Genomic DNA, 13245 nt, shown 5'->3' with positions numbered 1-13245 from the left:
CTTTTAAATCTTGACTTCAGTATATTTGCCTGATTCTCAGGCAGAAATATAGCACAGTGGTGTAAAAAGTATCATTAAAAAATCTGTATAACAACAAGATGACTGAAACACACACATTTGTGCCTGTGTGTACATAAGGGTGGGAGGGAGGTGACAGATCACTGATTCTGAAAGTCTAGATAGACATGAAAATTATAACACACTCTGTGAATCAAAATAAATTAAGTCAAAACACATACTGGTGTAGGTGAAGGTGGTAACAAACATTATGTCCCCTCCAGACACCATTTGTATATACATGTGTGCTGTAATGTACTGGTTCCTGTGTACATGTACTGTTGTTCGCCATTGGATGTGGTGTGCTAGCACTGTTTACCTATCTTCTGGTTTCTTTTTCTGTGGTTGTGGGTTTGTTCTTATCACTTCATAAAGGCCAACTTTGGAGTAGAGCGGAGTAGGTGGGAGCAGTGAAATGGCATTTGCAGGAAGCGATCTCAAGAGATGGTATTGGCCCTAAGCTAGACCTTCACATGGGATGTGCCGGTGCTAGAATCTACATGAACGTGGGTGGCTGTTCTGTATGTTTTATTGGCCCTTTAAGATACATATCCAAAGCAGGAGAATGCAGCCAAAATTGTCCCTCTCCTGCACCATGAATTTCTTTTGAAACGTAAAAAAAAACTGCATTCCCGTGACCAAGTGACAGAATAGGGTTTCTTGTCCCTGTTCAGCCGCTGGTGAGGCACTCCTAGGGGCTGCAGAGCTGCTTTAAAAGGGTGGTCTAAGACAAGCAAACAGAGAGAACAGGTTGTGGTTTAGAAAGCCAGGTAAAATCTCAAGTACTCTCCTGAAAGCCAAGGTCTGAAAATAACCAATCTGCCTTCTTGCTGAAGGCAGAGATTTTTCAAAAGCTGCCCTGTATGCTGTGGGAAGTAGACCGAGGAGCATAAAATAAGCAGTTGGATATTCCTTTACACTGTACATCTTGTCTGTATTTGATAGTTCAGATAATTTTAGTCCCTACAAAGTCTGTAATTCATTACTGGTAATGTGTACAGAGGAATTAGCAAGCATCACAGAATTAATCTGGTTTTATCTGATCCCTGCTGCATCCTTTTACTTGTTTGGTTTTGACTGTTTCTTTGCAAAAGTAATAAAATCATACATGGGGGAAATCAAGGGAAAACATAAATCTCTCTGAAATGTGTGTAGATGGTAATATCAGGCATTATTAAAAAATGGGTGTGGTTAGTTGTCACAACTAGTTTTTTTATTTACTTTTTTGCTGTCCATTATCCTAAATAGTATTTTTCAAACTGATCAAGCACTAGAGAATCCTTCATACTTTTCAAGCTTTGAATGCTGTTTAGATGGGTTACAAAGTGTAGGGCTTTTGAAGCTGATTGTTTAGATTCAGTTGAGACAAAACTTCAAATATTTCAATAGTCTTTTCCAGTTATCAGGGTAGTAATTAATAATAGGCACAGTTCCTCTTTGCTGGCTAGTCATAACTCCATGTATTTTGAGAAATTTTCCTATATTTTAAAGTAATTCTTTTCTAGAACTGCAGAAGATCTGGCTGAATGCAAAACTGTAAAGGGGAAGAAGGGTATCTTCTTCTTAACCTGTATTTACTTTAAATGAGGTCTATACAAAATGCTATAAGATCATGTTAGTGTAGTAGATATTTCAGCATAATATACTATAATATATACTATAGTACACTATAGAGTGTTAGTACTATTGCATGTGCTGGTAAATACATGGATTGATACTTGTTTGACTACGTTCCTTTTAGTGTAGGAAAAATAGCATAGTTACAAGTCTGGGTTCTCCTCTTCTTTAGTGCAGCTTGCATTGTGCACCATATGTGAAAATGTCAATCACCTCTTGGTTCCAGACTTTGTATCATCTCCTTGCTCAGCACAGAAATATTTTTTCCTAGGCACCGTGAATCCTACCAAATGTTGTTGTCCTTTTGCCCTGAAAATGGCAGCCTGTCAGCTTCTCCTGGAGATAACCACTTTCCTCCGAGAGACCTTTCCCTACATGCCCAGGCCACGTACTGAGCCTCTTGTGGTAAGTAGACAATACACACTGGAGAGGGAGCCATGCCCGCAGAAGTCATTGGGCTCTGTGCCTGTCTGAGGAGAGGTAGAGTGGGGTAATAACTCAAGTGGATAGCTGATGCAGGGAGAAAGGAGCCTTGTCTGTTGCATAGAAGATGGGCAGGGCACATCAAATGGGTTGATTAAGAAGGTAAGACTGTGGAAGCACAACATGTACTGGAGGTTCAAGAACGTTTCAGAATAGAGAAGAGGGCAGCAGGTAGATTGAGCAACTGAGTGTGGGGGACCTGAGAGGTGTGGGAGATGGACTGCAGGAAGTGACAGCTCACGTGCTTCCTAGCTGATTAGGAAAACCAGTTGACAGAGTACTGAACAGGGCAGTTAGGGAAGAGGATGGTTTACAGAGAATTTGCTGGAGCTTAAAAGTTGCTGACTTTTTACTTTGGTGAAACAACAGAATTGAAGGGACTGAGGAAAGAAAGGAAGAAAATGGACAAAGAGGCAAAGAAAGAAATAAACCTCCATGAGACTGAAAGAGCCAAATCCTGTCATGAATAATAAGCTAAATGACTGATTAGGTGACAACTAATTTTGTGAATAGCAGAACCCATGAAATCTGATTTCCTGTGGTTCATTCTTGTGGGGTTTTTCTTATGTCTAATAATTTTAACATTGTTTAACATTGTTACATGTAAACATTTAACATTGTTTAACAGGTTTAACATTGCCTTCAGCCTGTTGTTTCACAAAATACACAGGCACTCAATTATCAAATTTTGTCAAGTTGGGTTGAAGGTGACCAGCAGCTTCAGAGATGGTTGGCATGGAATGACATGAGGATTGAATGGCAGATAAGCAGTATCATCTTTTCAGTCTAATTTCTTTAGGAAGTCAGGGTAAAAAATTATAAAGAAAGAATGAGAAATTGTGTTTCCAAGTTAACATGAACAATTTAGCCCTACTGTTCTGTGCTTTGTTAATGACGGACTTAGATCAAATTTTGCTGAGGGCAAGTGTGCTTGAAAGGCTGATTTGGCTGGGCATTATTGTAATTAGGTCTGAAATTGGTTTCAAAGACTGTAGATGACCTGTGATCAAGTGACTCAGCCCCCAGGTATGCAAGAAGGGCAATTTTAAAAAAACAAGAATAAATTCATCAGGAGTCTTCCTAAACACTTCGTTGATATTTTTACCACGTAATAAATGACTGCATCCAAAAGCAGGATAATACCAGGGTTTAGCATTCATCTCAGTGAAGTAGTTATGCTTGGAACTAATAATAAGTTGAGTATTTGAGGTCAACAGAAATTTGTGCTTTTGTGCCAGATAGAAATGCAACTGATTAATGGCTTTTCAGACATTCACATTCATCAGCCGTTTACTCGCGGCAAGGAGCTTTGTGTCATCTTATAAGATGTCTTGTAAGATAAGATTTCTGATAGTTACATTTTGGGTGGGGAGGTCTTACTGCTGGTGACATCCCCAGTCAAAAGGCACAAATGATGTTCTTAAAAAAAAAAAAACAAAAACAACACCCTATCATTTTAACTGTGTCTGCCACTGTGGGAGTTCAGTCTTTCTTTCACTTTTCCTAGCTGTGGTTGCTAGCAGATGATAATCCATAGCTTGTGCTATTTTAGAATTTATGGTTTTTTTGGCCCAAATTGGTAGCCGGTACATAGCACAAATGGTGCCATTTCTGTTAATCGGAGAAAATGATGGTGTAAACTAGCTTTTCTCTGGTGCAATGCTGTTTATTTTCTAGAAGCAAAGTGCAGCTTACTCTTCTATGACTCCCTGTTTTCCACGGTGTCCTTTCAGCCTGATCTGCACACAGAAAGCTTGCTCTGGGCCCTGTTGTCATGCCTGTCGCACTGTCAGCTAGCTTTCTCTCAGCTTTTCTGCCTCTGATGAGTACAGTGGCAATGCATTCCCTAATCAACCACACGGAGCCTTTTGGAGTAGAACCATCTACCCAGCACCTTGGGGCAACAGCCACCTTTTATTCCCACCTATCCATTAGGGACCATTTATGTGTTTTCCCCTTCATGAGGCTGCAGAGAGGGTGCCAAGTTACTCAGCAGTGTTAACCAGAAGTGTGTGTTAACATCTGTTAACTCTTTCACCCTGACAGCGTTTGCAGCATGGCTCAGTGTGCTGCAAGCCTAAAGAGTAGTTGGATTAGAGATATCAGGGTAGATGGAGAACTGTGTGTGATAGAAATACATTCCCATTTGAAGCAGTTCTTCCTGAAGCTTTATATGATTGCAGTGAAAAGCATGGGGGCTCATACTGTTTGGATGTCTGTGTGGTCTACATTCTGCTACAGGATCTGGAGAGCTGCAGGCTGCGTCTGGACCCTGAGATGGACCGGCACAGGTATGAAAGAAAGATCAGCTTTGCTGGGGTTTTGGATGAAAATGAAGATTCAAAGGATTCTCTGCACAGCAGCAGCCACACCCTCAAATCTGAGGCTGGCTTCGAGGAGAAAAAAGGTTTGTCAGCACAATAAGGCTTTTTGTGAAGTGGCGCTTGATTTTTATGTTCATTTGCATAGACTGTGTTAAAATGCAGGTGGCCATGGAGTCACATGGCTTTGAATCATTTCTGAGATGCTTCTGGCCTTCAGGGTTCAATATAACAAATGTGAGAAGCAAAGACGTTAAATTTTGTAAAACACTGCTATGACTGAAACTGATTGAGAGCGTTGCAAGATTTCTAAAAAGGAGGATACCTTGTCTGAAACTGTCTCTCAGTGGGATGCTGAGAGAAGCAACACTATTGGATTCACTTTAAAAATAAAGATCAAAAGTGTTCTTGTTTGTTTTTTATTCTGATTACAATTTTTCATTTTGAGAAAACCACAGATAGGAGGGAAGATCGGGATCTTTCTGTGAAAACCTGTACCGGTTTGGAAGTCATTGCATCTCACAGAATTAGTGGTTAATCACTTGATCGCTTGAATTCTTTGCTACCACATGAAAAACATACACCTATGTGGCTTTTGATGGCTAGCAGATTAATGTTACCGACATACTGTATACTGTACAAGCAAACCTCAAGCTCACTGTGTTTGCTGAGAACAGCAGGTTGTTTCCATTTTTGAGCCATCTCATGCAAAACTCACATACTATCTGATGGTGCAAGTGTTGCAATACAATATACAGTCATCATGTGTATTTGCAATTAGAGGCTAAACTGCCAGTTACCTGTAAATGATTCTCCCTCTAACAAGTTTTCTAGAACTGTTTAAATTCTGTCTCATAATAGCCATATAAAGGTGCAGATGTTTGAATGATAATTTTGATGATTATTTAAAAAGGATAAATGTTTGATGATTGTTTGAAAAGGATGGAGTCTGTGGCTGGTTATCCTCTAGGAACTGTAATGTGTATTGAATATTCAGAGAAGCTTTTATTGACTTCGAGGGGGCTTTGGATAAAGTTTTTGTTGCCTTCAGCTGTGACGCTGCCACGATTACTGGAGAAAATATTAGAACAGTTTCCAAGACTTACATGGTGTAAAACTGCCTCCAAAATTGTGTGTCAGGTTGGGACAGTTACTCCTGTGAAGACAGCTAGGTATCCACCTAAGAAAGGTGAGCTAGATAACCTTATTTTTTGTACCTTTGGCATATTGGCAGCCCAGAGAAGCATACAGCCTCATGGTCTGTCTGATAGTCTAAGATCAGTGGGATAAGATGTCTCTATTTAGATGAGGAAAAGCTTGGTTTTGGGGTCGGTTGGTTGGGGTTTTTTTGCCCTTTTTTTTTTTTTTTTTTTTGAAGATAGGTATGACAACTTGAAAGCACTTTTCAGACTCTCTGGCAGCAGTCTCATCCACTGGGATGTTACCTGAGTGGGGGAACGCCTACAAGCATGCAGTCCTGCTGGAAAATGCTCGTGGCTGGTCTCTAACTATCCTATTTTTCTTAGAGACAGTTCTGACTTAGGTTTCCTTCATGTGTTACTATGCTACAGACATAATGCAGAATTGAGTTACCTTTGCAAAGATAGTATTAACTTTCTGCATCCTTGACTTTGTTAAACTACGTTTTCCCTGAAGTTTCTATTGGATAATTTCAGTGATGTTATCATTCACATTCATCAGCCTTTTACTCACGGCAAGGAGCTTTGTGTCATCTTAGAAGATGTCTTATAAGATTGGGATTTTTTTTCTTACAGATGAGTTGTAATAGATAAGTTTTTTCCTTATAAGTTGTGGGTTTTTTTCCCCACTGTCCCTTTTCCCTAAGCTGTCATGTAGTATTCCTTTACTAAAGCTGCCTCTTTACTACATTTTAGAGATGGGAAAAGTGACTATGGTAGGAAGGCTGAATCCTAATAGACTCTAGCAAAAATGTATTTGCAGTATTTTGGAAGCTAAATAAATGCAAGATAATGTTCTATTTTAAAATTACAATAATTATGTTCTTTTTTTCTGGCCACAGCATATTCTTCTGGGGATCCACCTGGGCCAAACATATCAGATGCAGAGGCATCTTTTGTAATCTACACTTTTCTAGATAATAAAATGTTGTTGTGTGAATATAATGAAATTTTTCTCACCTGCAGCGACAGGTTTCTTTTTCTCAACCTCTTTGAGTACTAATCGGTTTCCTTTTATTTTTTCCTGAGTGTTTAAAAACTTTGCTTTCATTGCTCACCCCAGGTGTGGCTTAACAGCTATCCAAAAGCTACAAGTTTACTGTATAGAATCTGCTCCAGGTAGGTCTGAAATACAGACGCTAAAGCTAGGTAGATGCAGGCTCTCAGAGAATCATATATACTATTTGGGTGCTAAAATGGGATTCTGGAGACTTCATGAAATGCAGTTACAAGTGCTAAAATGGTTTGGTGTTCAGGGGAGCTGAGCCACTGTATTGAGGCTGATCTGAACAGAATGCAACAAGTAGCGATTGCTAAGGGACTCAGCATGGTCACTTGGAGGGAGATTCTCCGGTCACTCAACAGTGATTTGCCCAGCTGATTCATGAGAACTGAGGAGTAGCTCTGAAAACCTATCCAGCTATCTTCAGCCAGGACATTAGCCACTGGAAATGCGAGTGGGAATTGCGTTCTGGAGGAATTAGGGGCATTCTCAGGAGTAAGGGTGTGTTTGATTTTTCCTGAAGCCAAAATACAATTCTATTAAAATATTTTTCTTACCCTTGGTATCCAAAAAGCCGTATCCTGTTCATTCTCAACTACACACCAAAAGGTAATCGATCACACATGGCCTTGCCTGATTAGACTTGCAGTAAAATGACTGAGTGTTGCAACATTTGGACTGACATACTGCCATGTACTGCCTTTGAACTAAGAGGAGAATGAAAGTGCAAACGGTTGGTGCTTTGAACATTGAACCATTTCATGTCTGTGCTCATCAAAAATGCGGAGTGTCAATGGATGTTGTTAATGCCTGAAAGCTGCTGATTTGTCTGAAGGAGAGGATCTACGTGCTCCCGTTTCCTCTAAAGCATTCTAGTGATGAAGAGTAACATGCAGAGACACGGATTTATGCAAATCTTACTTCAAAGAAGTCTTACGTGCTAACCTCATGAAGCAGACTACCCTTCTGCAGTCACACGTGCTGTCTGAATAAATAATTGATCCTACTGCAGACCTCAGTGAGGTTTACAGAACCCAGGCGCACAGGAAAATAGGTTTGTCCATGGTGCCTTGTTCATGCTTGGGATTCAGCCCTCTACCCCTAGCAAGAGGCGATTCTGCACTAATGTAAACCCCAGGGGCTGGCAAAGAAAACTGCAATTTACATCCATTGGGTAAATCCTGCTTCCTGGCAGGAATTGATTCAAATTGGTGTGAATCGCACGTTTTCCTTGGGTTTCTGTTAGAGCAGCTGACTCTACTTGCTGGTGGTTGAACGAAGGCTAATTCCAAATACAGACAAGGCCTGAGGTGACATACCACGTCTCCAGGAAAGGAGGTGCTGAACACATTTCCGTAAAGCATCTTTACTGCCTGATTGACAGAGCTGCATTGGCGGTGGCTTTGAAGGGAGCCTCTGGCCCCACATTCCTTGGTAGAAGAAAAGACGCTGCAATACAGGCTGGCAGCAAAGGGTCGGGAGGGAGGGGAGGGCCAGGATATCTTTCTTTTTCAAATGGGGAAAAATTAAGGGGAAAAAAGTCCTCTTTTATTCTTTCAATACAGTTCCCAGCAGGAAGATCAGGATAGGAGGCTCCCGCTTGCTCCAGATTAAAGGAACCCGCAGTTTCCGGGTGAAGAAGGGGGGTTCCCTTTCCAGCATTCGCCGGGCCGGCAGCCTAAAGAGCACCAAGTTATCACGGCAGGACTCAGAGTCTGAGAATGAGGAGCTGCAGCTGTCCCACAGCAGGGACACTGTCACTGATATAGGTAACTTAGACGAGTGGGTGGAAAGGGAGGGGACAATAGGCAGGACCTAAACTCTTGGTGTGATTGCAGCAGAGCTAGAAACGACAAGAGACCCCCTACCCCCCCAGCAGGCTAGTGGAAACCTAGAGTCCTCTTCAGGGACTGCCTGAACTAGGGCCTGGGAGGAGCATGGTTCAAACCCTGGGGGCAGCCTCGGCTCCAGGCACAGGTTGCCAATTCAGGGCTCCGTGTTAGAGCATGAACTCTTGGAATGCTGGTGCCTGCCAGCCAGCCAAACGCATGCTGTCTTTAGGGGAGCTCATGCACATGTGTGTATGCACATGCACACCCCCTCTAAATCGTATGATGCAATGAATATGTGAGGTCATATGCATATATGATATTTTATTGTCCATATTAACAGATAGGAGGTAAATATATGTGCAGACATGCACTTCATATTCTGTGTAGCTTATGATGTCATAGGCATGTCGTATGACATGTAATATATATTCCTATATGTAGAACATACAGTATGTAGCGATGTACATGGTATTTCTACATATTGGCATATGCATATATTTTTACTGTTTGCAGATGTCTTCCTTAGTCTCCAAAAGATGGATCCCCATATATTTATCTTATAGAAAGCAAATGTGCATCCTGCCATGAGAAATCTCCATCACAGTTGAACTAATGATGAACTACCATCCCTCTGCTAGGGATGTTAACCAAAAACTACGGTTTGGAAACATTTAGAGCTGAAATAACTTCCCAAGCTTAATGGTCATTTTTATGTTGCCCAAAAGATGCTTCAGCAGGTGAACATGGAGAGTGGGATTGCCTATTGTGTAGACTTTGGCAAGTCACAGTTCACTTAGAGGAGAAAGAAAGGATTAACCAGAGTTCATCCCCAGCCATCTCTTAACAGCATTAATATTAGTATTATAGGAGGCCCATAGGTTATGAAATGGCTAGAGAAAACACAGGGATCAGTGAAGTTTCCAGACAAATCTATCTCTTGTCTGAGTTCTTTAGAACTAGTGTGCTAGAATCAGGATTTTTTTCCCCTTTCATCCCCATGACGTTAGCAGTTTTCATGGGCAAGTAGCAGTGACTTTGCCCATTGGCATTTCCAGTTGGATGCCACTTCTGGTTGGACTTTTGTTGACATTTTTAACCACAGAGCCCAGTCAATGCAGATCACTAAACCAACCATTTGCAGCATCTGAATGGTGCAAAGAATTTATTTCTGATGTTTTTCGTTTACCTTCTCCCCTTCCATTAAAGGAAAAAAGTGGGGAGGGGGCAGTGTTTGCTACTGACAAGATGGCCTGTGAGCCAAGTCTAAAGGGTTCTTGTAATTGTCAAGCCAGCATAATACAAGGATTGGGGAGGGGTGTCCAAACGCAGTCTTTCCAATGTGGCATATTCTGTGTACTCTGGTCTGTTCCCACAAGGCTGGCCTGACTTACAAGTGCTGTCCCTAGTCTTTAAGCACATAGGGAGCAATAAAAACAACCACTTTCTGGGTATTTTTCTTTTGAAGAAGGGAGCCCTTGGAGCGCGAGCGAACCTAGCATTGAGCCAGAGGTGCTGAGCAACACAGGCACGGAGGAGAACTATCATCGGAACATGTCGTGGCTGCATGTAAGTATGAGTCGCCGGCAGCGCTCTCAAGGATGGCATTTTCGGTAGGAAAACCTTTGTGCTGGCAGTAACCCGATCACAATCTGTACTTTCTCCATGTAGCATCAAGGATCTTAAGTGTAAGTAAGCTGCGATCTTTGGAAATCGTCTGTTTGCCATTTCTAAAGTGGGCTAAAACCGGAAAGTTTTTGTCTTGCTCCCTCTGTCCATTTCATAGATTTAGTTTGTAAGGGAAAAGGAGCTATTTCTTTCTAGGTATACAGGGACATCCATGCTACCTCAGCTGAAAAATCCACTAGCTCATATCTTACCTCCAGCACGGCTAGTAGTGGGTAGTTCAGGAAGGGTTACAGAATGGGATGCAGTGTGAGCTGAGCTCCCAGCTTCTGGGAAATGGCAATTTAGAAGCTACATGAGCTGGAGGTTCTGTTGTGACCACTATGTCTACTAACTACCAGGATATTTTTTCCTCAGTTTCCAACTGCTTTTTGAGCCAATTTATATATTTCTGTCTCCATTATCTCTATGGCAATGAGCTTAATTATGCACCTTGTGGTGAAAAAATAGTTTTGGAACATCTTCTTTGATTCCATTAGATGCTTTCTGTCACAATGTCTAACCCTTGGGGCCTTGCATAGAGTTTTGACTCTATGCAACAGTGCAAATGTGGTTTGGTCATGCAGGGCCAAAGATGTCCATTTTGGTGACCTTTGCACCCATTATTTAGACATGCCAAAAGTCAGTTGGGCAAGTCTACACCATTCAATCCACTGATATCTAAGGACTGTACACCTCTACCTCTGTGTTGCCTCATGACACTCTGTGATGGTGCAGTGTGGTCAGTGTGCCCATGTGCACGTGCTTTGCAGAAAAGTTGGATTGACTCCCTGTGCACAGATTGATTGTATCCTGCACGTGTGTATGAGGACAGATGCCTTTTGACTTCTGGGAAAGACAGCTGCCAATAATGGGTTAATATGCCCCTCCTTTGCCCAAATATTGCACACAGTCTGCTCTCAACTGCCTCGTTCCTACGGGGTATGGGAAAGAACAAGATTAATACTGCAATGTCAGATACAGTTCTTGATATGAAAAGCAGTCTCTCTTGGAATTGTGTGGCAGGGCAGGAACTTGAGTGTCATGTCTTCCAAGCTAGTACCTCAATCCCTGGACTACCCCGCTTCTCTGTCAGATTCAGAAATTCCAGTGTACTAAACTGAGTATGTTAGACATGAGAGTGTGTGCTAGGCAATGAATTGCTAGAGAATAAAGGCATCTCTATAGCTAATTGTACCATTTGCACATCGATACATTGGTGGCTTGAGTTATTCCTGATTGACTCCAAAATAACATGAGGCCAGAACAGGCAGGCAAAGACAGGAATCCCACATATGCAGTGCAGATTTGTTTTAAATTAAGGTCTTGACTTTTTGGAATCCCGAATATTTGAGGGTTGAGAGTGATGTGGCTGCCTTATTTGAGAGAGCTAGCAGACTGCAGCTGCACAGACAATAAATGGATGTGAAAGGTGAGATAGCCTCTTTCTGGTAGTTCCGTCTATTTCTGCACTAGGTTGTGGGATGAAGAGAAGGATTCATAAAGGCCAGTTCTGACCCATGGTGTGAATGGCTTGGGGGTGTCTGTGTGTTTTCCTCAGAGTGCTATTAAGTGGCTGGGTTTGTGTGTGACATGAAGACCAATGTACAAAGAAGTACTGGACTGAGCTCTGCTCCTCTGGGTAGAAACCCTCTGAGTTACATGAGAGAGCAGTCACTGAAGTGTAGGCTTACCCAAGGCTGTCTTTAATTAGTTTAGGGACTAATAGCAGTGTTGCTGCAGCAAAGCAGGGCTCAGAATAGCTAAATGCCCAAATATTTACTCTGTTTCTTAGATGGGTTTTACAGCTCCCTGCTGCCATATGGCTACGCCGCTAAGAATAGTAACTGAGCCAGCTAACGTACAGCTAGGCCGGATGGGCCTACCTAAGCACAGTGAGAGACGCATATGCAGAACAACTGGCACAGTTTATTCCTACTTTAGAGCATACTGAGACATTTCCTTTCCCATTCCTTGAAGCAAACTAACCCCCAAACCTGGTGAGTTTGCAGCTTTAATGATGATTGAGTAGCTGACAGTAGTTTCCAATCTAAGCCCTTAGAGTGGCGGTACAACAGCTTTTCTGCAAACTGAGAGAATACTGTTTTTCTCAGCCTTAATCTTGCCACCAGCCAAACATACATATCTACAGCAGCTCTACCTTTTTGTCTGCTTTAACACTGATGTTTCTTTAGCCATGCCTAGCTACTTCGTAAATCACTTGCAAGTATGGAGCTCTGCAGAGACACACATACCTTTTCAAAAAGCTGTGTTGAGCTTCATGCTTCCCCAGCTAGGCCATGGAAAAGTTAGTTTGCCTGTCCTCATCACTGACTGCCCTATGCCATTCCTTTGTATGACTCCCTTTTCTATAGGTAACTATTCTCTTTTTTTCTTTTCAAGGTTATGATCCTATTATGCAATCAGCAAAGTTTCATATGTACCCACATTGACTACTGTCACCCACACTGCTACCTCCATCACAGCCGGTCCTGTGCTCGCCTTGTCCGGGCCATCAAACTCCTCTATGGAGACACAGCGGACTCTCTGCGAGAAAACAGCACATTGAACAGTGTGGCAAGAGGCAAAAAGCAAAAGGAAGTGAGTAGATGGAAAAAGCAGAATCTTCTGGGGTTTGTCCAGGCAGGTCATACTTCAAGGACTGCGTAATGTACTCTTAACAGTTCTTTCATAATAAAATGAACACAGCTCTTCCTAAACACAGTGCTGCTGTAAAAAGCCCTTATTAAGTCTTTGAGCGTTATGGAAGGAATGTAATCTGTATTGACTTGGGAGAATCTTAGTTGTCGATCAGGTTGTCTAAAAGCGTATAACCTGACTTTAATTTTAATGTTCTTTTATGACCTCTACTTACCAGCCCCTGGAGTTCAGTCTCTTCTTTCATGTTTCTTCTCATCTGCTAATAAGAATCAGTCTTGAAATTCTTGCAAAGTCTTGAATAATTTCTTTCTTTTGGGTTTGAGCTCTCAGAGCTGTTCCAAGAATTGTATACATCAGTCTTTAATGTTACAGTTTCTACAGTGAGTGAATTTAGTCACTTTTAGAGACTT

The 13245-nt window shown here is 41.8% G+C and overlaps 1 protein-coding gene across 1 annotated transcript in view; it reads left to right on the top strand.

Annotated features, from left to right (window-relative positions):
* UNC80 (unc-80 homolog (C. elegans)) overlaps positions 1-13245 on the top strand; it is a 130592-nt gene that overhangs the window by 58488 nt on the left and 58859 nt on the right. Inside the window, exons 25-29 of the mRNA XM_010282051.1 lie at positions 1946-2079; positions 4399-4564; positions 8246-8449; positions 9978-10078; positions 12578-12775. Of these exons, the coding sequence (XP_010280353.1) occupies positions 1946-2079; positions 4399-4564; positions 8246-8449; positions 9978-10078; positions 12578-12775 (803 nt within the window). The remainder of the gene's footprint in view (positions 1-1945; positions 2080-4398; positions 4565-8245; positions 8450-9977; positions 10079-12577; positions 12776-13245) is intronic.

Source organism: Phaethon lepturus, unplaced genomic scaffold (genome assembly GCF_000687285.1).
Source record: "Phaethon lepturus isolate BGI_N335 unplaced genomic scaffold, ASM68728v1 scaffold29392, whole genome shotgun sequence".
NCBI classification, from domain to species: domain Eukaryota; kingdom Metazoa; phylum Chordata; class Aves; order Phaethontiformes; family Phaethontidae; genus Phaethon; species Phaethon lepturus.
The sequence above is the reverse complement of the archived record's forward strand: the minus strand, read 5'-3'. Positions and strand labels throughout refer to the sequence as shown.